The sequence below is a fragment of the Meriones unguiculatus genome, chromosome 5, assembly GCF_030254825.1.
Source record: "Meriones unguiculatus strain TT.TT164.6M chromosome 5, Bangor_MerUng_6.1, whole genome shotgun sequence".
Taxonomy (NCBI): domain Eukaryota; kingdom Metazoa; phylum Chordata; class Mammalia; order Rodentia; family Muridae; genus Meriones; species Meriones unguiculatus.
This window is the reverse complement of record NC_083353.1, coordinates 92279324-92300901: the sequence shown is the minus strand read 5'-3', so window position 1 is coordinate 92300901 and position 21578 is coordinate 92279324. Positions and strand designations below refer to the sequence as shown.

General features: G+C 42.4%; 1 protein-coding gene and 1 pseudogene across 1 annotated transcript in view; both read right to left on the bottom strand.

Moving 5' to 3' along the window:
• The window catches only part of Ppp4r2 (protein phosphatase 4 regulatory subunit 2), a 39808-nt gene extending 18433 nt beyond the window's left edge, over positions 1 to 21375 (bottom strand). The window contains exons 1-2 of the mRNA XM_021639495.2: positions 21112 to 21375; positions 20285 to 20366 (exon numbers count right to left, since the gene is read on the bottom strand). Coding sequence (XP_021495170.1) covers positions 20285 to 20366; positions 21112 to 21145 — 116 coding nt within the window. The 5' untranslated portion in view covers positions 21146 to 21375. The remainder of the gene's footprint in view (positions 1 to 20284; positions 20367 to 21111) is intronic.
• LOC132654247 (elongation factor 1-gamma-like) lies at positions 19 to 10584 on the bottom strand (annotated as a pseudogene).
• Positions 21376 to 21578: the final 203 nt, after the last annotated feature.

Below are 21578 nucleotides of genomic sequence, written 5' to 3'. Positions count from 1 at the left end.
CTATAGAAAAAAGTCAGAAACCATTAACAATTATTTAACAATAAACATAAATACAAACATTTTAAAGATGCTTGTAATTTCCATGCTATAATAATTATGGAGACTAGAAAAGTCTCTTACCATTGAAAGTACAGAACAAGCCAGGTTTGGTGGCACCTTTAACTCCAGCATTTGGGAGATTGAGGCAGGACAATCTCTGTGAGTTTAAGGCCAGTTTTGTCTACAAAGTAAGTTCCAGGCCAATCATGGACCACATAAGTGAAATCTTATCTCAAAAAAATAATATAAACAAATAACTAAAAAGCCTAAATAATTTTAACCCATACGGTAACTCACAGCTGCCCACAACTCCAGTTCCAAGAAATCTGACACACTCCTGTGGCCTACTTGGGTATCAAGGCACTCACAAGGTACACAAGCAAGTATTCAGGCAAACCCCCATACACCCATACTGCTGACTTTTTAAGAAGTCAGCAGTTCTTACTGCTATATGAGCTTAGGAAAAGCAGGTTGCAGTGAGCTGGTCAATGTCAGGATTTCAGGGCTTGTGAAACAGCTGAGCTGTTTACTGCCTGGGTCTCAAGGGGCATCCCTGTACAACATCCCGAGTCTTAATACCTTCCTGCAAAGATGGAGTATTTTTATCTTGGAGGAAACTGCCATACAACAATGAACAGAGATTAAAAATAAATAGGGTACTTTTGTATATCTTTCTCATGCATGTTTGTATGCCTATATGTATGGTCACCTGTGCAGGCAAAGGATGATGTTGGGCTTGATGATTTCTCCACAGTGTTGAGTGGGGTCAGGGTCTCTTGTTGAACCCAGAACTTGCTGGTAAGGCCTGGCTGACTAGCCAGCGGGCTTTAAGGATCTCCTGTCTTTACCTTCTAAGTGCTGAAATTATAGGCAGGCCACCACACACACCTGGTACTTGATCCTGTGCTGCGGCAAGCTGCCCTATGTGCTGCAGCATGGCCAACCACTGTCCACTTGTGGCAGCAGCACCAGCCACTCCTCAGAGGTAACAAGCAAATGAACTGCCACCAGTTAATCCCTTCTGCTGAGGACTACAAAGAAAAATGAAACAAGGAAATCCAGACCCTCAAACTGAAACCTCACAATGAGACATAAAACAACATACAGATGAAAATAAAAATTCTAAAGTATAGATGATTCATTTAAAGGTGACTACTCCAGCACTGTGACGTTTAAAAGGGCAAGGTAAACATCCAGCTTAGTCTTCCTGCTGTCTATGCTCTTGGTACCACCATGGGTGTGTTACTAAGACACTGTAACCCAAACTAAATTTTTTCTCCTTTAAGTTGCTTTTGTCAGTATATTTTATCACAAAAAATGAGGTCACCAAAACAAGCAGCACATGGAAAGATGTCTGTAGTTTGAAGCTGAACATAATATATATCAAGGTACTTGAGCATCCAGAATTTGGTATCAGCAGGGTTTCTAAAACAATCCCGAAGGATGCACTATCACTTTGCATAAAGAATTCACAAGGGAAAAAAAAAAAAGAATTCACAAGGGTAACTGAAAGCAGCCACCCTAAGAGTTGACAAGACAGACCTGTATCAAAGCACAATATAAAATTTATAATAACAGAATTCAAGAAAACAACACTGTAAGATTTCATTGATGAAATACATCAGAGGACCTAGGACTTTAGAAGATCCCAAATAAACCATAATTATAAAGAGGGAGAGCCTTCATTATAAAAATTGTCATCTTAATTGTAAGACAAAGATTCCTATCTTTATAATATGATAGAATTAAAAATCTACAGGCAACCAATTTGGAATAAACGATCAAGACTGGCTCTTTCTGGGCCAGCAAGATGGCTCAACAGGTCTGGAAGGAGCATGCTGCCAAGCCTAGTGACCTAAGTTCAATTTCTACAACCTACATGGTAGGTTCCTTGCAAGTTATCCTCTGACCTTCACATAAACAGCTACACTTATATCCATTACCCCCACACAATCTAAACTTTAGTAAGTCCCTTCAAGGGCACAAAGGCCCTTGCCTATAATCCTAGCAGAGGGAGTCCTGTCTCAGACATCTGCAATGGGGCTGCTTGGGTCAGCCCTTCCAAAGGTCACAACACCCAAGGGATGATGCAGAAGCAGCATGTACACATGACACTGGCTAAGTGATCAACCATAGTTCCCACTCACATTCTGATTATATTTCTATCAGACAGAGGCATGTTTCATGACAAGAGTCAAGTGTTAAAGAATGAGGAGATGTACTCTGCCCATCTGACAGGAGACTACACTAAGACAGTGTTTCTCAACCTGTGAGTCACTTATTCAAAAGTAACACTATTCCTTAGCCTGAATTCAAGCCTTCATGAGGCTACAAGTACAGCTTAGTGGTAGAGCTGTGTAGAGTGTTGGATTAGCTCAAATAAAGGGGACTTTAAAAAGAACAAATAAACACCCCCACGTCTCCCTTACCATACCCAAAAGGGTTCAGCACAACCATTCACAGTACAATTCCTTCGATAATGTGGTCTAACACCTTTATCTACATCAAACCTGGGTTTTCATGAATACCCATCTTCAAGACAATGAGGCACAGGGTATACATGTGATTCTGCCACTTCTTTCCTCCCTTGACCATCCCACTCCTGCTGCTCCCTAGTCTATGAAAATGCTGCACACCCTACTATTGTTTAACACCAAAACAAAACATTACCAAAAAAGTCTGTATCTGTACATTATTGTGTAACTATAGAACAGTTGAAAGGGTCTAAAAAGCTCCATGAAGCTCATACTCTAAACCAAGTATCAGCACAGCAAATTACACACGACTAAGGAAGTCATCAAATGTCATGAGCACAACACAGTGAAGGGAGGTTTTCCTGAGGGGCCTTACCATGTCTTTTAAAGATAGACACCCAGAAAGGAGGAACATGCAGTCACTGTGATGAGGGAGGAGGAAAAGAGGGCTATAATTAAGCAGGCACGTGCTCACAGACTCTTAAACTTCACAGGGCCTTAAATTCTAACCTCAGTGGAGGCACATGAGGATTTTTTTCTTTTTCTTGTTTTTTTTTTTTTTAGATAGGGTTTCTCCGTGTAGCCTTGGCTGTCCTGGACTCAATTTATATATCAGGTTGGCCTAGAACTACAACTGCCTCCTGAGTGCTGAGATTACAGGCATGTGCTACCCATTGACAATTTTCAATGTCTAAAGGGAGCAGATAAGACTGTAATTCAGAAGGTGAAAAAGAAAAAAATAAAAGAAAACAAACAAACCTGAGCTGAAATACAAAGACAATAAGAAAGAGAATATTCTCAGATTTTGGAAAACCCAAAGTTGTCTGATAATCTTATTTCCCCTATTGCAAATTTCAGTTCCTCAAACTTAAACATTGTAGTAGTTGCCAGAGGGAGTTTTCCTGCTTCTCCTCAAGTGTGCTAGATTTCCCAAGGGTAAAGTCATGGTTTATTGCCCTCTTGCACAAAATCCTTAAGCAACCACTTCTAGTCTTCCAACATTAAAAATTCAATGTGTTTTCTAAAGTTTCTGACCCCCACAGTAGCTTTGTATGTAGCTTTTATCACTGTAGTCCCTCCACCTCCTTGAACAAGTATTAAAAACTGTTGATCCCTTCCCAGGAACTTGACCTAATTAATTTACTTACTAATTTTTAATGGTTAAAGCATTAGATATTCTGATGCTAAAAAGTATGGCATGAGCCAGCACTGTGCAACACACCTGTAATCCCAGAACTCAGGGAGGCAGAGGCAGGTGGATCTCTGTGAGTTGGAGGCCAGCCTGGTCTACAAACTGCGTCCAGAACAGCCAAGGCTGCAGAGAAACACTGTCTCAAAGAAACAAAACAAAAACAAAACCAACAACAAAAAAGTATAGCATGAGAAATGAATGGCCTTTCTTAGTATGGCTTAGTGGCACACAGTTTTCTTCCATATGCTTAGGAGGCAGAGGCAGGCAGATCTCTGTGAGTTCTAGCCAGTTTAGTCTACATAGTGAGTTCCAGAACAGCTGGAGCTACATTGAGACCCTGTCTACCAAAAAGGAAGGAACACTTTTAGAGGGAAAACATCCTTGTCATGAAAACATTAAGTATACAACACCAACTCACAGACTTCTACAGACTGAAGTGCTGAATGTATCTGAAGCTGTTCTCACTGCAACAAAGTTGCAATTATAATCATTACTAATGGATTTAGTAATCAACTGAGCCCACTCACTGCTAGCTACAGTGTATATACAGAGGAACTGGAGCCCCACCTCATCTGTATGCACTACTTTTCTGGAAAGACTTAACACCAGTTTGGACCTCCCTAGATGTTTGTAGTGTCCACCAGGTCCCCTCAAAAAAAGATTAATTCAAGGGATCAATCAGACATTCCACCTCAGAAATGTGGAACAGAGAGGAAACTGAAATGAAAGAAGCATAACTAAGTAGTAGCTCTACCAACTACAATGGTTTAGTCTCCCACAGGTGCCTTATCCTACCTGATTGCTATCTTGGAAAAAACATATCTTTTAGCATTTCCTTTTGAATCTAAAGCAATCAAAACTGTTAGGTCAGAAGATGGGCCAAGAGGTCCTTCTCTTTTGACTAGGAAACCTGCACTTTCAGAAGCTGGGGCAAAACACTGGACAAAGCCAGCTCCTAGTTCCATGTTCCAAAGTAACCAATGGACCTACCTCTACGGCCCTGAATTTACCAAATAAGCTATATCTCATTCCACTCTCCTTTCAGAAGTCCCTACCCCAGCCCTTCTGCTTCACTGACCACCTCCTGCGAGATCAGTGAACCACCTGAGAGATGGCCCCCAATAAATCTGGTTTTACTATAAATTCGGTTCAATTTTATTTACTATGTCACTGGAAAAGCCATTTGAATGTTATGCAATGGGCAGTGGTGGTGCAGGCCTTTAATCCTGGCATTAGAAAGGCAGAGGCAGGAGAGAATCTCTGTTGAGTTCCAGGACAGAGTGAACTCTTATGAGTCAGGGCTAAAACAGAGAAACCCTGTCTTGAAAAACAAAACAAACCAGTTATGCAAAGGACCTTAAAACTCTAAGATTTCTTTTGGATAAAATCTAGAATGCTTTTATTTCAACCAGAAATAAGAAGCAGAGGGGTCTCTGACTTTCCCATTAAAATTAAAATTTTTATTTTTTAAATTTTTTTTATATACATTAGTGTTTTGACTGCATGTATGTCTCTGGGATTATGTTGAATTTTCCCTGAACAGGAATTACAGACAGTAGTGAGCTGGCCTGTGGGTGGTGGGAATTGAACCCAGGTCCTCTGAGCCAGTGCTCTTAAATACTGAAACCATCTCTCCAGCCCAATTTTACTTCTGTTTTGTCTTTTGAAACAGGGTTTCTATGTTTGGCCTTGGCTGGCCTAGACTTGCTTTGTAGCCCAGGCTGGCCTTGAATTTACAGAGATCTGCCTGCCTCTGCCTCCCTGAGTGCTGGGATCACAGACATGTGCTACCACCTCTGGCTCAATTTAAAATTTTATTTCTTATAAATATTTAAAATATTATGAGAGTAGCACTTTAACTCAAGTCTTTGTGAACACTTCCAAATGAGTGTTTTAAACATACACCCAGCAGATTACCTAACACTTGATGTTTCACCTCAGCATTCACAGAATCTGGGCTTTAGTCTGTACAATCTTCAATTAGTCACAAATTAGGGAGATTATTTTTCTCATAAACACTATTAACTCGAAATGGTATACACATTTTGAACATTCCTAAACAACAAAGAGACAAACAAATAATCCTCTAAAAAATCTGAAAAAAAATAACTATCCTCCCAGGGCTCAAAACTTCAGATTTTGGAGGATTTGGACATTCAGATTAGGGAAGGTCAACTGGTAAATCCAGAAAATTTCTATTTTACATATGGAATGTCATACTATATCAACTATCCATTAAAATGTCAAACTTAAAATAAGTCACAGTTTAAGGCCAAGGAGATGGCTCAGCAGCAAAGGCACCCACCCTACAAGCCTGACAACGTCAGTTCAATCCCCAAGACCTACATATTGGAACCAACTCCTTAAAGTTATCTTCTGTGCGTGCATGCACAAGTGTGGCACACATGTCCTGAGTGAATATGTCTGGCTGACATAGGTGTGGCCAGGGGGCAAGCCTTCCCAAGTCAGGCTCACCCCAAACACCAAAGCCTCTGACTTCTGACTAAAAGCAGTGTACCCATAGACTCTCAACCACAGTTCCTGGCTTCTCTACAGACACCTCCCACTAAGATTAGGTTAAACACTCATCTCACATGATCCCAGCTAGTTTTTTGTTTTGTTTTGTTTTGCAATGTTCAGTTTCCTTAATGACCCCCATCACCCTTGAAGGGTGGGAGCAGGAAACTAGGAACTGCAAGACAATGATGCCTTGATTGATGGCTTTGCCCACAAACTGGAAAGCCCCTCCCACGAAAAATACTCTCAAACCAGGGTCTAGGGCTCCTCAATACCAGGATCCAGTTTCCACCACATATATGACTCATAGTCCCCCTGCCAATCTGGACTCAGCAGAAAGGCAAGCTCTTGGCCTTGGAAAACCCAAAGACCAGAAGAAATGGAGCTGCTGTTGTTGGTTCCAAACACAATGACACTAGCAAAGGCATTCTTCCTCAGTTTGTCCAATTGCTGAAACATTCCAATGATGAGGCTGCAACTCATGAAGGTCTGGGTGAGCTCTTCAGGGAAGCAGTACTTGGCATACCACAGGGACCATCCATCCTTATCAAAGTGCTCCCAAAAAACTAACAGTGCCACTGAGGTGTCCTCATTGTAGTACTTTCACTTAAACTCATCCAACACAAAGGTGCTCTTGGGCAGGTTAGTGAAAGGGTCCTTGGCCTAGGGCTCAGCAGCCAGCAACTGCTCACATTCATCTATCTCCTCAGGAGCTGGGGCACCTGCCTTTTGTCCTCTTTCGTTTGGCTTTGAGTTTGTTTCTCTTCTCATGAACCCTTTTCTTTCCTTGGGATGTCCTTTTTAGGCTGGCTCTGTAAATTTCTTAGCATCTCATTGGACCATCTTCTCATACTGCTTCACTTCCCCCAGGACAGCCCTGGGGCTGGTTAACACAGGTAAGGAACCATCAGTTGGTATCGGGGAAGGCCTGGCGAAAAGGCGACTCTAAGTCCTGTTTATACTATACAGCCACAACAGGGTACAAACAACTGTGATATCAGCCAGGGTCACCCGCTCACCCACTAGGAAAGTCCTTGTCTTCCAGTGAGTGTCCAGCAGCCCCAGGATTTGCTTCACCTCCTCTTTCACATTTTCAGTAGCTTGTTTGCTGTCGAGCATGATGCCTAAAGTGGGGTACACCCAGGTGCTGGCTACAGGAACCATGTCACTGTCAGCAAAGCTCATCCACTGCATCACCTGATTAGCTGGTTCTGGCGTACTTCCCCAAAGCCCACTGTTGCTTACGTAGTAGGCGATGGCATTGCTCTCAAACACACAGAATTTGTCATCGCCCTCAAATGCTGGAACCTTGCCAGCAGGAAATTTTCGGAGAAATTCAAGGGTGCAGATGGTTTGGCCAAAGTGGGATGGTGCAGAGAGCCACATGGACCTGAGCTCCGCTGAGGGCCTTGAAGGCCCTACAGTTTTCAGAGTATGTGTACAGGATCCCAGGCACCATGGTGATTCCGCAGAGAAAGGGCTCAGCTGGCTTTTTGTTATGCATGTCAATATGTCAATTGACATAGTGTGTATCCTTGTCTATCCTTTCTTCATTCCCTAGTCAGGTTTCCAGGACCTAGTTCATGGTACACACACAATAAATATCCTTTAAGAGTGAATGCTCTTCTAAGCTGCTAGAGCTATCAACCAATACATTTAAACATATGCTTCTCCTAAAACTTCAAACAGTTAAGACTAGGTATTAAATGTAAGACTGCTTTACAGTAAAAAAACAAAAACAAAAAAAACTTCCTGGGGGCTGGAGTACTAGACCTAACATTAAGATTCAATCCCCAGAGAGGGGAGGGGAAGGAGCAGGAGGGGGTAATTTAGTTTACACATTAAAATGGAGGAGAGGGGTCTGAAAAGATGGCTAAGTAGTTAAGAGCTTGCTCTGACAGTTCTGTGCCTCTGGCCTGTATGGGCAATACACTCATGCTATGTACCCCCACCCCAAACACACACAAATAAAACCTCTTAAAACATGGGGATAAAGCACATATTGACAAAAAGCATATATATGTATATCTGTTATATACATATATATTTAATTTCTAGCCAGCAAAGAGATCCCAGAATTAAGCCATTACTCAGATTAAGTTATATTATGTCAAAACTGTAAAAGAATTTACATAAATAATAATAAACAGGAAAAAATGTTTAAGTGTAAATATTTACATTTTTCTCTGTTATGTGTCACACATAAGAGTGCTAGGCTAGTACAAACACTGAACAACAAAACACTGGACAACTGGACAGTGAAACTTACTCACTGAGCTTCTCCCCAGCCTGCTAAGGTACTTGAGTACTTGCAACACAAGCATGAGAACCAACCTACCTGGTATTCGCAATGACAAAGAAACCCTGCATCAAGGCAAAGGAGAAAACAGACATCTCTGACCATACTCACACTCACACACACATACACACTAACTACAGTCTTGTAAAAAATTTCATCTCATAAAGAGAAATGTGTAAGAAAACCAGTGGTCATTTGTTAACCTTCTTCTGGACCTAATTAGTCTTAAACTCATTTAAAGGACTACTTAACACATTTCTCTTAAAGAACTCCACTATCAGTCAGGCCCAACGGTACACATCCACTATAACAGTTTGCTTGAGAAGCTGAGGTAAGAGAAGCAAGGACTATGAAGTATCTCACATAAACAGAAAAACAATTTATAGAACTTTCCTCTAGGCCAAATTTTCAAAATATAGTATGTCTGAGACAGTAAAATAACAAAAGAATAAGTGAAATTTAATATTTACTATGACAATACCACAAATGTTGTGTATAGGCTGTTCAAATACCTAACTAGCCACACAGATTGTACTAAATAAATCTAAGCCCTTTCTTACACCTCCTTTAAACACAGCTGGAGGAATTAAAATGTTTCCGCAACTCAACATACACTTGCAAGTTATCTTCAACAATGCACCCACACTCTAAGTTAATCAGTAAACCTGAGGTTCATTTACTGTGCAAATCTGTGGCAAGTATTAACTCAATATGACATCTTACAATATACACAATTTGAAGCTCTAAAATTTCAATGCAATGACTTGTGCAGATGGTGCCTTTCACAGTAATTATGGCCAGATGAGGTCATCTTCATGGAACCTTCATGATTAGGTTAGAGACACGAGAAGCTGACATTCTCTGAAGTATGATGAAATATTGGCAAGGGAGATAACTAAGTTTCACCACCACAGGATACCCTCACCTTAGACTTCCAACCTAAGAAACTAGGAGAAAAGACCTACTCACTCAGCCATGCAGCCTCTAAATTGTTACATCAGTCCAAGCTAAAATAGTCGAGTGTACTATTTTAGAGAATAAATGATTCAAAATGCATGATCCCAACTAGGTGTGGTAGTGTATATGCCTATGGTTCTAGCATTTGAGAAACAGCAACAAAATTTCTAGGCCAGCCTGGCAGAAACCTAACAGGTGCCAGGAGTTCTGGGACTACAGAACAACAGAACAAGACCTAGTCCCACATAAATAAACAGAGCCAGGCCTATTATTTCACTATCTGGAAACTGAAGACAGACTACAGGTGCTAATAAGGATTGAGAATTCAGTGTCTTCCTGGGCTATAAGAGATCCATGTCCAACAAAAATTTAAAAAATAACAAGTACAGTCATGCATGCGTGAAGCAGAGACAGGAAGATCTCTGTGAGTTCCAGGCCATTCAGGACTAGAGACCCTGACTCCAAAATAATAATAATAATAATAGTAATAATAATAATAATAATAATAATAAAAATTAAACACGAGAGAGAAATAATACCATAGACTGGCTTGACACAAGACATGTTTTTAACAAAATATTCACAACACAGAATAGAAAACAGTAAAATAAGATTTTAAAGGGCAAGATCACCATTTTTTTTGACAATCTAAGATCTAGGAAATGGATAAACTGAAGAAGAATGGACAGGTTTTGGATGTGTGAAAATTGAAAGTAAACAGACAAACTTATCTCCAAATATTTACACATACACAGTCAAGATTCAGATACTTTCTACTGTGTTCTAAAGTTAAAATATTGTCTTATGTTGGCATTAAAAAAAAAAACAACAAAAACAACTAGTAATGGTGATATGTATCTGCAATGTCAGTGTTGGATAAGAAAGTCAGGATTCCTAGGGCCTGTGGTCCTAAATAGTGAGCACTTACATAATTAATGAGTCCAGAGTCCAAGTGAGAAAGCTTGCTTCAAAAGTCAAGGTGGCCACACACTTTTAAGACTGGGACTCAGAACACAGAAGCAAGTAGCTCTCTGTGAATTAGGTTAGCCTGGTACTCATAGTAAGTTCCAGCCCAGGCTGAATACACATATACTCTCTCTCTTCACTTCCCATTCCTCCCACTTTTCCTCTCTCCCTCCCTCTCCCATCTAGTTGCGGTTAGATAGATATATGTGGAAAGCTATTGAAGACCAACACTCACCCCAACCCCTCCCCCTACTTCTCTACACTAACATCCACATAAAATGAGGGTTTTTGTTGTAAATTTTTAAAAATTTTCCTCTATCTTTTAACCTAGCTCTCTGTGCGGCACACTGGAGACCAAGTCAAGTTCTGCCTATAGAACCATGGGTAAAAATAATCTATCAATACATATATGAAACATGAACATTTCTATGAAGAAAGATAACCATGAATTTTTCATTTAAAACATTCAGTCATACACCGCATTTACGTTTTGGTCAACAGAATAGTAAAAGTATACAATGAAAATGAAAACTTCCTAATTGCCTCGTGTGATGGCAGAGCCATGTCATCAAAGTAATGTACTGCAGCAAACACGACAGCATGTACAGTTACTACAGTGCCTATTCTTGGTAAGAACATGTGCATCACCGACCTACACACATTTTACTGCTAGAGAATTTCTAGCTAAGGCAAAGTTGACTGTGTAACAGCAAACTCCATGGTGTCAGCTGCGGCGTCAAACAGCAAGAGGACCCACGGATTGACTACCTACCACCTTTTTTGTTTGCAATCTCCAATGTTTGCAAATAGTATCGACTTTCATCAAGGTTCTCAGAAAGTATCCCCATCAAGTGATGCAGGACTGTTTGTAAGGAGCCCTTTGAAAAGTCTTAAATGACAAGGTGAAGTCATCCTATGTTGAAAACCTAATGGGCTGGAGTAATGACTCAGAGGTAAAGAGCATTGGTTGCTCTTCCAGAGGTCCTGAATTCAATTCCCAGCAATCACATGGTGGCTCACAACCATCTATAATGAGATCTGGTGCCCTCTTCTAGTGCAGACAGAACATTGTAAAAAAATAAATCTTAAAAAAAAAAAGGAAAACCTAAAATATGCTGGGTCATGGTGTGGTCGGGTGGCACACACCTTTAATCCCAGCACTTGGGAGACAGAGGCAGGTGGATCTCTGAGTTTAAGGTCAGCCTGATCTAGAGAGTTCCAGGACAGTCAAGGCTACACAGAGTGACCTTGAGGTATGGGGGACTAAAATATTTTTTATTTCATAAAAGATTTATTTTGGGGCTAGAGAGATGGCTCAGCGGTAAAGAGCACTGACTGTCTGCTCTTCCAGAGGTCTTGAGTTCAATTCCCAGCAATTACATGGCAGGTCACAACTGTAACTCTAGTTGCACAGCATCTGACACCCTCGCAGACAAAACACCAACTCACATAAAGGGTAATAAAAAAAAGATTTATTTTATCGGTATACCTGTTTTCTCTGCATGTGTTTATGTGTACCATGCAGTGCCCAAGGAGGTCAGAAGAGGAGGTCAGCTCTCCTGGAACTGGAGTTACACAGATGTTTTTTGAGCCACAGTGTGGGTGCTGGGAAGCAAACACAAGTCCTCTGCAAGAATAAATACTTTTAACCACTGAACCATCTGTCCAGAGTCATCAACAGTGTTTTTAAGATTGCCACATTTTTGGGCTGTGCCAGTGATTTCAATTATGTCCTAGAATGAGTGGGAGAGCAAGACCATACACCACAAAAAAATACAAGAAAGCCAGGCAACAAAGTAATTTTAAACCTATTAAATGAACCTATTAAATGAACAGGAGCAAAGACTAGAAAATACCAAAACTGGTGATGAAGACAGGAAAGACAACAGCCCTGTGAACAGTGTTGGTGTCATCAACAGTATCTACTCACTGACTCAGTAAATACTTGTAAATGTAGGCCTGGGTGTGGTGGCACCAACCTGTAATCCTAACACTAGAGGGAGAAGCAGCAGTTATCAAATCCGGGGTTCAAGGCCATTCCTGGCTACATACAGAGTTCAAGGCCAGTATGAGCTACATATACTGTCTCTAAAATGAAAAATATTCACATTCTACCCACAGTAAAGATTGTTCCATGAAGAAACACTGTATAAAACCCTTAAAAAGTAAGACCAGTTTCTGTGCCAAGAACTGGTAGGAGACACAGAATGCAGAAATAACTCTGCCAGTCATTGTGGAAAGATCCCTTAAATATAATCAGAATAAAATAATCTACAGAAACAAATTCCTTTTGGTATGCAAAACTTGAGACAATCTGATAATGGTCAATAAGAAGCCATCTTATCTTCCCTTTTTATAGACACAAGAATAGTGCAAAACCTACAAGTGTCAGTAAAACCTCTCAGATCTCTTCAAATACTTCCAAAATTTAAGCCTTCTTCATATAATAAAAAGGCTAGGTTTATGTATTACAAACCAAAATAACAGATCAGTCTAATCAACAATGTCACATCAAATTTATGCCACTACAAAACTGTATTTACATAAGTGTTTAGCTTTTTTTGAAACAGGGTTTTGTAGCACTGGCTATCTGGACTTGCTCTGTAGACCAGGTTGGCCCTAAACTCAGAGATACACCTACCTCTGTGGCCTGAGTGCTGGGATTAAATTAAAGGCATGCCGTCACCACGCCCAGCCTTTGAGGTTACCAGAAAATGTCAAAATGAGATATTAAGAGCACCCAGCTCACCTATCTTACTGCCTTTCACTAAGTGCCTCGAAGTGTTCAAGCATCACCAAACACAATCTTCCAATACCTTCCCAAACATTTCTCCCATCCACAAGGCTCAGGCATCAGAACATATATTGTATACTGTACCAAAAAGAAAGAGCTGTGCAGCAGGAACATGAGGTAATCAACAACAATCTCAAGTAAGGACGATAATGGAACCCTACACCTAACATTTAACTTTGAATTCGAATGGTGGTTTTAAGTAAGATTGCAGCAGTGGAGAGGGAAGGTGTCACACAAGTGAACACAACACAAGCAGAACATAAAGTTCTGCCAGGACCTGAGTTATTGACCATGCCCAAGTATAACTGCATTGCTTACCATCTGTACATTCTTAAGCTTTGTAAGCCTGGCCCTATTTTAAACAGAATATATACTTCTCAGAAAACAGTCACAAAGAGTAAAGCAGAGTATGCATAGGAAATATTGATATCTTATACAAAATATTTCATAAAATCTCTTTCTTGGAATTTGGTGGGAGACAGTTAACAACCCAAAGCAGAGGTTCCAGTGTAAGCCAGGCATACGCTCATCTACAATTTCAGTACTAAGGGGGCTAAAGCAGGAGGATCACAAGTCTAAGGGAAGCCTGGGCTAAAGGGCAAGGTTTATCTAAAAATAACTTTGCCAGGCAGCTACGGTGGCACATGCCTTTAATCCCAGCACTTGGGGAAACTGAGATGGCAGATCTCTTGAGTTCAAAGCCAGCCTGGTCTACATAACTACTTCAGACCAGCCAGATCTACACTTTGAGACCCCACCTGTACAAAAATCTCATACTGAAACCCATTATGTATTAAGTAATATATGCTAATAAGAAAACTTTGGATGGGGGAGCTAGGGAGACAGTTCTGAGGGTAAGAATGTTTGAGGGACCTAAGTTTGACTTTTCAGTATCCAAATAAAAAGGAATGGCTTTGTATGCATGCAAGCAACCCCCAGCGTTGGGTGGAGACAGGTGGATCATGAGAGCTCCAACCAACCCAGCTTAGCCAAAAAGGTGAGTTTCCACCTTTCTGGCCTCCACATGTGTATGCACAGGCGTTCCCCAAAGCTCATACACAAAACACAATAACACAAAAGCAGTATGTATTCTAGTGTTTAGAAATACAGACACTGAAAGTAACTTACAAGACTACAGCTCATTCAACAGACCAAGTTTTAGATGTTATACCCTTAAAATTAAAGGGAAAATTAACAGAAGTTAGACCTGAGGAAGAAAAAAAACAAAACAAAACAAAACAAACAAACAAACACTCAAAGCCTTTAGTCTGCAGGTTCTTCCATAAAAACAAAAACTGGAGCTGGCAAGATGGAATACAACCTGATGACCCAAGTTTGATTCTGGGACCACATGATGGAAAAGAGATAGTGATTCTTGCAAGGTGTCCTTTGACTTCCACACTTCAATAAATGTGTGATAAAGGAAAAAAACTAAGACTGAAAATCAATATGCCCCAGCATTAAGTAGTTACTAATAGGTTAAAAGGGGAAGGAGCGGACAAAATTCATGAAAACAACATTTTAGGCACAATTCTCAAGTGTTTCAGTACTTATATCAGACAAAATAACATTCCTCACCTTAAAAAAAATTATAAAAGAACCCAATAGCCTCACACTGTAATCATGCAGATCTTCCTAGCAACTAGTTTCTACCTTAAAGTTAATTAACTTTACTTCCTTCCTGAAGTAACAAATGTATAAACACAGGGGGGTCAGAGAGGACTGCCAGCTGGAGCCCCGACTATAAAGCAAGTTCCAGGCTAACCTGGACAACAGCTAGACCATCTCAAATTCCCACTATACCCACCACTTCAAACCCTTCCAGACAACTATCATTGATTTAGCGCCAAGCAGTAGGCTAAGTTTTCACATATTATTTTCATACTGTTTGAGGTACTAGTCATAGCCTTATTTTAATAGGTTGTTGTATGACTGTCTCCTCCATGATCAAAACATTCCCTCCTGTAGGCAAGCGCCTTAAGCAGGGAGGTTAAATAAAGCAAGAATTCCCTGAAGCTGACCAGATTTCACTAGACCCCTCCCTGTCTGAGTAAGCTTTTACTAAAGCTCACAGTGAGTCCCTCTCAGGAGAGAAGCTGAGCTTCAAAGACTCTGAGAGGAGACCAACTGCCTGTAAGAAGAAACCAGAAGGGTTGCCTGGAAAAAGTTTAGACCAAATAAAACACAAAAAAGGACACTCTCCAACCTGTTGTGCTACCTGAAGGCTATGTAGTGTGCTCAAGATTTATCACATTTTGTGAGCTGTCACCTATGCTAGGGGCATGATGCAGCTGTCTTTGAGTCATTTCTGTTCCTGTAAGTAACCCCCAATAAAACTCATTGGTTCACCAAGCTGGACTCTGGTGGTATCTGTACTTTGGTCTATTGTGCATTCCCTATCTGAAGAAAAGTTTTGTCACACAATACTGGTCCAGCAAGGACTTAAGTTTTCCTTAAAAAAGGAAACCTAGCCAAGCATGGTAGGGCAAGCCTGTAGTCCCAGCACGTGGGTAGGCAGAGGCAGGCAGATACCTGAGTTATCAGGACAGCCTGGTCTACAAAGAGTCCAGGACAGCCAAGGCTACATACACAGAGAAATCCTGTCTCAAAAAATCAAGGGAAAAAGGAAACCAGAAAGGACAGCAATATTGGCTTTAGTTCATCTCTCAAAAGCCCCATGTCAGCCTAGACAACGAAATAAAACGTCCAACAAACCCCAAAAGGGTAAGGAAAGCTGCCAAACTGTTGTATCCCTGGGACCTTCCTGTTCAAGAGGAAATAATGGTAGGTAGGTTAAGGCCCTGAACTAAGGAACATTACAGCGCACATACACACAAAGTCCAACTGGTATCATCAGAAACCACAGCAGCCCAACTTGAGAACAGCAGTCAAAAATGAAATACTCTTGGCCACTCCACCAGTGAGTGAAGATCTGAAGGGACGGTGCTTACTGAGTTCCTAAATGTGGCATACAAAGCTCATGTCCCAAACCCGATCCCACGTGAGGAGACTGCTATAGCTACATAGTGAGACACTATCTCAAAATGGGGGGAAGGGGTGAGCACTCTAAACTGGGTACATTTTGTTAAAAAATAAAATAAAATAAAATTCTTGGGGCTGGAGAGATGCTTCAGCAATTAAAGGCACTTGTTGCTCTTCCACAGGAAGATTTATTTCCAAACACCCACAAGCAGCTCACAACTGTCTGTAACTCTACACTCTGCTGATCCTGGCAGGCACAGCATTCACATGACAATATGTGAATTCACATAGACAAATATGCAGGCAAAATACCTATCCACATTAAAAACAAACCTTAAGGCCTGGTGCCTTTAATCCCAGCACTCGGGAAGCAGAGGTGAGTTGGAGGCCAGCTGGGTTTGCAGAGAGTATTCCAGGATAGCCAGGGCTACACAATGAAATCCTGTCTTTAAAAAACCAAAAAACAAATAAATAAACCTTTAAAATTTTAACAGTCTTGTTTCCTGGAAGTAACACTGGCATTATCTCCACCTTTTCTAGTGTGTAGTGGCAGATCCATGCAGTAACTGTGGGATATCCTGATCCAATCACTCTATCTCCAGAACCAGTTGTTGTGGACAAAGTTGATTAAAAAGCCCACAGTACTAGACTGGGAAATGTAGCTCAGTGGTAATGCACCTGCCTGGCACACAGAAGGGTTTGACTTCACATCCAGCACCAGGAAAACAAAGTAATCACTATCTGGTTCTGCAGTTTTGGCTCAAGGGCTGAGCACTGGGCTAACTAACATATGCAAGCCCTGAGTTCCACCCCTAGGACCAGTGAGAAACAAGCAAGCAAACAAAGGCTACACCTATACTGTAAAAAAACTACACCTAGTTTGGGGGAAAAAAACTAGTGTTCAAACTTCATCAGATCTAGTAAAAAAATATAAAAGCATCAATCATTTTAATACAGAACATCTCCATATACAATATCCAAAATGCACAGTAAGTGGAGGATTTAATTTATAAATCAGAGCAGATTAACTAGCAAAAAGAAATCTGATGGGGTTCTCCAGGCACCAAGTGATCTAGCAGGTCAGGACAAGACATTAAAGGGGCTAGAGAGATGGCTCAGAGGTTAAGAACAGTCACTGTTCTTCCAAAGGTCCTGAGTTCAATCCCCAGCAACCACATGGTGGTTCACAACCATCTATAGTAAGACCTGGTGTGCAGGCAGAATGGTATATAAATAATAAATAAATCTTTAAAAAAAATAGTTATCTTGAAACTTCATTCATAGGCATTGTGTTTATCAAAAAGTTAAGGCAGTTTGTATAGATGTGACTGATAAGCACCACAGGCTAAGATATCTCCCCCCATACACATTCCCCAGACAGGGTTTCTCTATGTAGCTCTGGCTATCCTGGAACTCACTCTGTAGATCAGGCTGGCCTCAAACTCAGAGAACCGCCTGCCTCTGCCTCCCAAAAGCGGGCATCAAAGACATGTACCACCATCACCCAGCCAAAGTAATCTTGTGTATCAACAAAAACTTCAGGAAATAATTTTTTTTTCTGATAATACAGAAATAGCTTAGTTCAGTCAACAGCTCAAAAGAAAGAGGGGTAGTATAAGCAATGGTATTTTAGTGACACATTAGGGACTATTTTTGAAAGATAGCACCTAGTGTAGCCTTGGCTATCCTACACTTACTTTGTAGACCAGGCTGGCCTCCAACTCACAGTAATCTGCCTGCCTCTGTCTGAGTGCTGAGACTAAAGGCGTGTGCCACCACACCCAGCCGGTATAAAAGTATAACTAGTAATCTGCCTTCATTTTGGGTGTTCATTTTGCTTGCATGCATAAATGTGCACCAAATGTGCGTGATTTGCCCTTGGTGGCCAGAAGAACCCCCAGAACTGGAGTTCCAGAGAGTTGTGAGCCTACCTAGGTCTTCTGGAAGAGCAGCCAATTAATTAGCCATGACTACAGCCTGATAATTTGTTCACTAAAGGTTCCTTTTATTCTTTCTTTCTTTTTCTGGTTGGGAGACAGGGTCTCACTACGTAACCTTGGCTTGGCTGTCTGTCTTAGAACTATGTAAACCAGGCTGTTTTTGAATTTACAAAGATCAGACTCTGCCTTTAGTCCTCTGATGAGATTAAAGGTGTACACCACCATGCCCTGAAAGAATTCCATTCTTAAAACTGACATGCACAGAGATATTAAGTGAATGTATCACTGTCACATTAGGTTGATGAATAGAATTTAGATATATTTAATAGACCATTGAAGAGGTCTACACCACTCTGCTAGTATAACTAATAAATTATGCACTAGACCAGATATTTTTTCTTCCTAAGATCCAGCCAGTTATTAGAAAGCTAAACTACAACCATAAATAAACCTTGTAAGAAATGAACACTTGTTGAAGACAGAGCTTAGCATGTTGGGGCATGCACGTAATCACAGTATTACAGAGGTGAAAGCATAAGGACCTTAAGTTCCTTATGGTACTGTGTGGGTACCTTAAAGAGACAGTAACTCAAAATATATATACATATTTTTTTCAAGACAGGGTTTCTCTGTGTATCCCTGGATGTCCTGGAACTCACTCTGTAGAGCAAGCTGGTCTTGTACTCAGAGATATGCCTGCCTCCAGTGTACTGGGATTAAAAATGTCACAATAAATTTTTAAGGAGGCCAAGAATGTAGCTCGATGTCAGGGCTTTTGTCTAGCACATGAGGTACTAGGTTCCAGCTCCAGTGCCACTGGTAGTAATAAGGTGATGGCAACAACAATGAGGAAAGCTTATGGCAGCTCACATCTGTAACCCCAGCACTTGGTGGCTGAGCTAGGACGACCCAGACTTTGACATCAGCCTGGCCTACCTAATGAGTTCTAAGCCACCTGTGCTAGAGAGCTCATATCCAAAGAAAGAAAAGAAAAGGAAAAAAAAAAAGCCTGGCTGGCTGCCTAAGACTTTAATCCCAGTGCCTGAAGGCAGGGGCAGTAAGGATCACTGAGTACAAATCCAGCCTGGTCAACCCAGTAGGTCCAGGCCAGCCAGGGCTTCAGAATGAGACCCTATCTGAAATAAAATGATAGAGAAGCTATATAACCACTTGAATGTAACACTCAAACTAAGCAGGCAGCTCACCAACCCTGATCCCAAAATAACCTTTTTTCCCCCTGCCCCATGCCCTACACCACTCAGCAGTGAACAAAGATGGGTTGGTTACCTTACACAGAATAACCAAGCCAGCGTGAAAGCAACTTCTACCACGCAAACTACAGAACAATCAACCAGATTTTTCCTTTTGAAAAAGACAGTATAAGTTCAGATTGACAACACTGGAAAAGAGCCCAGTAAGATGTTGGGCAAATGTAGTAAGTTAGCTACCCTAGAAGGTGAGGAGAGTGAGAACTTCACCATCTGTAAGGTGTCAGATGATCACCCTAAGTTCTCAAGATAACAAATAAAAGTTAAACTTCAAACAACAACATGGATTAGCATAACAAAAGGCTAGATACAGAACAGTAAAAAAAAAAAAAAAAAGTCAACAACAAATCCCCCAAACAATATCAAAGCCAGGAAATTATGGGAATAAATCTGTTTGCAATGATCAAGAAACACCAAAATGGAACATTCTTTTCTACCGTTCTTTCAAACTAGTAGGTTCTCTTTGTGCCAAAGCACAGATATCCAGAAAAGTCTGATAAGTCCTAACAATCATTGTTATGCAACAAGTTGAAAGGATCCTCACCTTTACTGTGATCTCTAACTAAAACGATCTCCAATTTATTATTATTATATCCATTCAGTTATTTGCTCTGTGTAGGAGTCGGGAGGACAACTTTTGGGAGTCAGCTCTCTCCTTCCACTATTCGGGACTCCAAGATCAAACTCAAATTCTCAGGCCTGGCACAAGCACCTTAACATGCTGGGCTATCCCATCACTCCAGGGATCTCCAATTTTGACAGATTCCATGAGTGTTCTGCAATCCTCTTTCCACTTTCCTATGCAACTCTGGATGCCAGGCAGGCCTGTGACCATGAACCTGTGTGTTCTACTTACATTGTTTCACCAGTTTTGGCTACATGACAGAGAAACTGATCCAGGACAGGACAAACTTCCTTTTTCCCTCTCTTCTCAAAATCTAGATAAGGAAAAGAAAGGAAAGGTTATCACTATGTTCTCTCCAAGAAAACTTTATTCAAAGTCTTTACATTTGGAAACAAGAAAATCAGCCTAGGCTGGACATCGGTGGGGGCATGCCCTAATCCCAGCACTTAGGAGGCAGAGGCAGGTGAAATGAGCTCAAGGCAAGCCTGGTCTAAGTTCCAGGACGGCCAGGGTTAGACAGGGAAACCCTGTCAAAAAAAAAAAAAAAAAAAAAAATCAGCCTCTTACCCAAACACCCACATCCAGCCCCGAATCCCTTTTCCACCGACAGTGCGAATTCTCCTAAAGGGGGCACTCCACCTCACAGACCATCCTTACCACTGTTTCCTAAGAGTGGTGCAGGGGAGACCCCGGCAACCGGTCCGAGCCCCGAGCCCCGCGGCGTGGATCTGAATGAACCCACCCCCCCCCAAAGCACCCAACCCCAAACGCCCCTGGATGTCAAAGAGGGGGTCGTCAGAACACCGGGAGCCCGCGGTTCCAAGTTTGGAAAGCAGCGTCCTCGAGCCTGTTGCTCGCCGAGCCTCGGCCCCCAGCACGGGGACGGCGAGCCTCCCCCGGCCCGGAGGCCGCCGCCGCCGCTCGGCGAGGCCGCGCCGGTGCCAGGCGCTCCCCTCCCCCCGCGCCCGCGGCCCACACAAAGCCCGGCGCGGGCGACGGCGGCGAGGCGCGGGGCGGCCTCCGCCCGAGCGCGCGGCCGGCAGCGCGGCGACCCCCACCTTTCAGCGCCTCCTGCAGCCTCTCGACGTCCATGGCGCCGCGGAGTCCCTCGCCGCCGGCGCCTCCCTCGGCCGCCGTCCCGGGGGCCGCGGCGCCCGCCCCCGCCCCCCGGACGCCCGCCCCCGCCCTCGCACACACTCCGCCACACGCCGGCGACCGGGGAGGGGGGTCCCGAAGGGAGCCGGGGGGGAAGCGAGAGACGGAGCGAGACGGACGGAGCGAGAACCTCCCCGAGCCGCTACCACCAGCCCTCCAACATGGCGCCCGGCACGTCAGCGCGCGCACGCTCTCCGCCTCCCCCCCTCCCCCGCCCCCAGCTGTCGTCCTCGCTCCCGCTGCGCGCGCCGCCGCCGCGCGCACCCACACACGCCCAAGAGCGCGCCTGGCCCGGCTCGGCCCAGTGCGCGTGCGCTGCGGAGACGCGAGGGCAGGACCTCGAGAGTTCGGAGCCCGAGGCTGCCGGTGT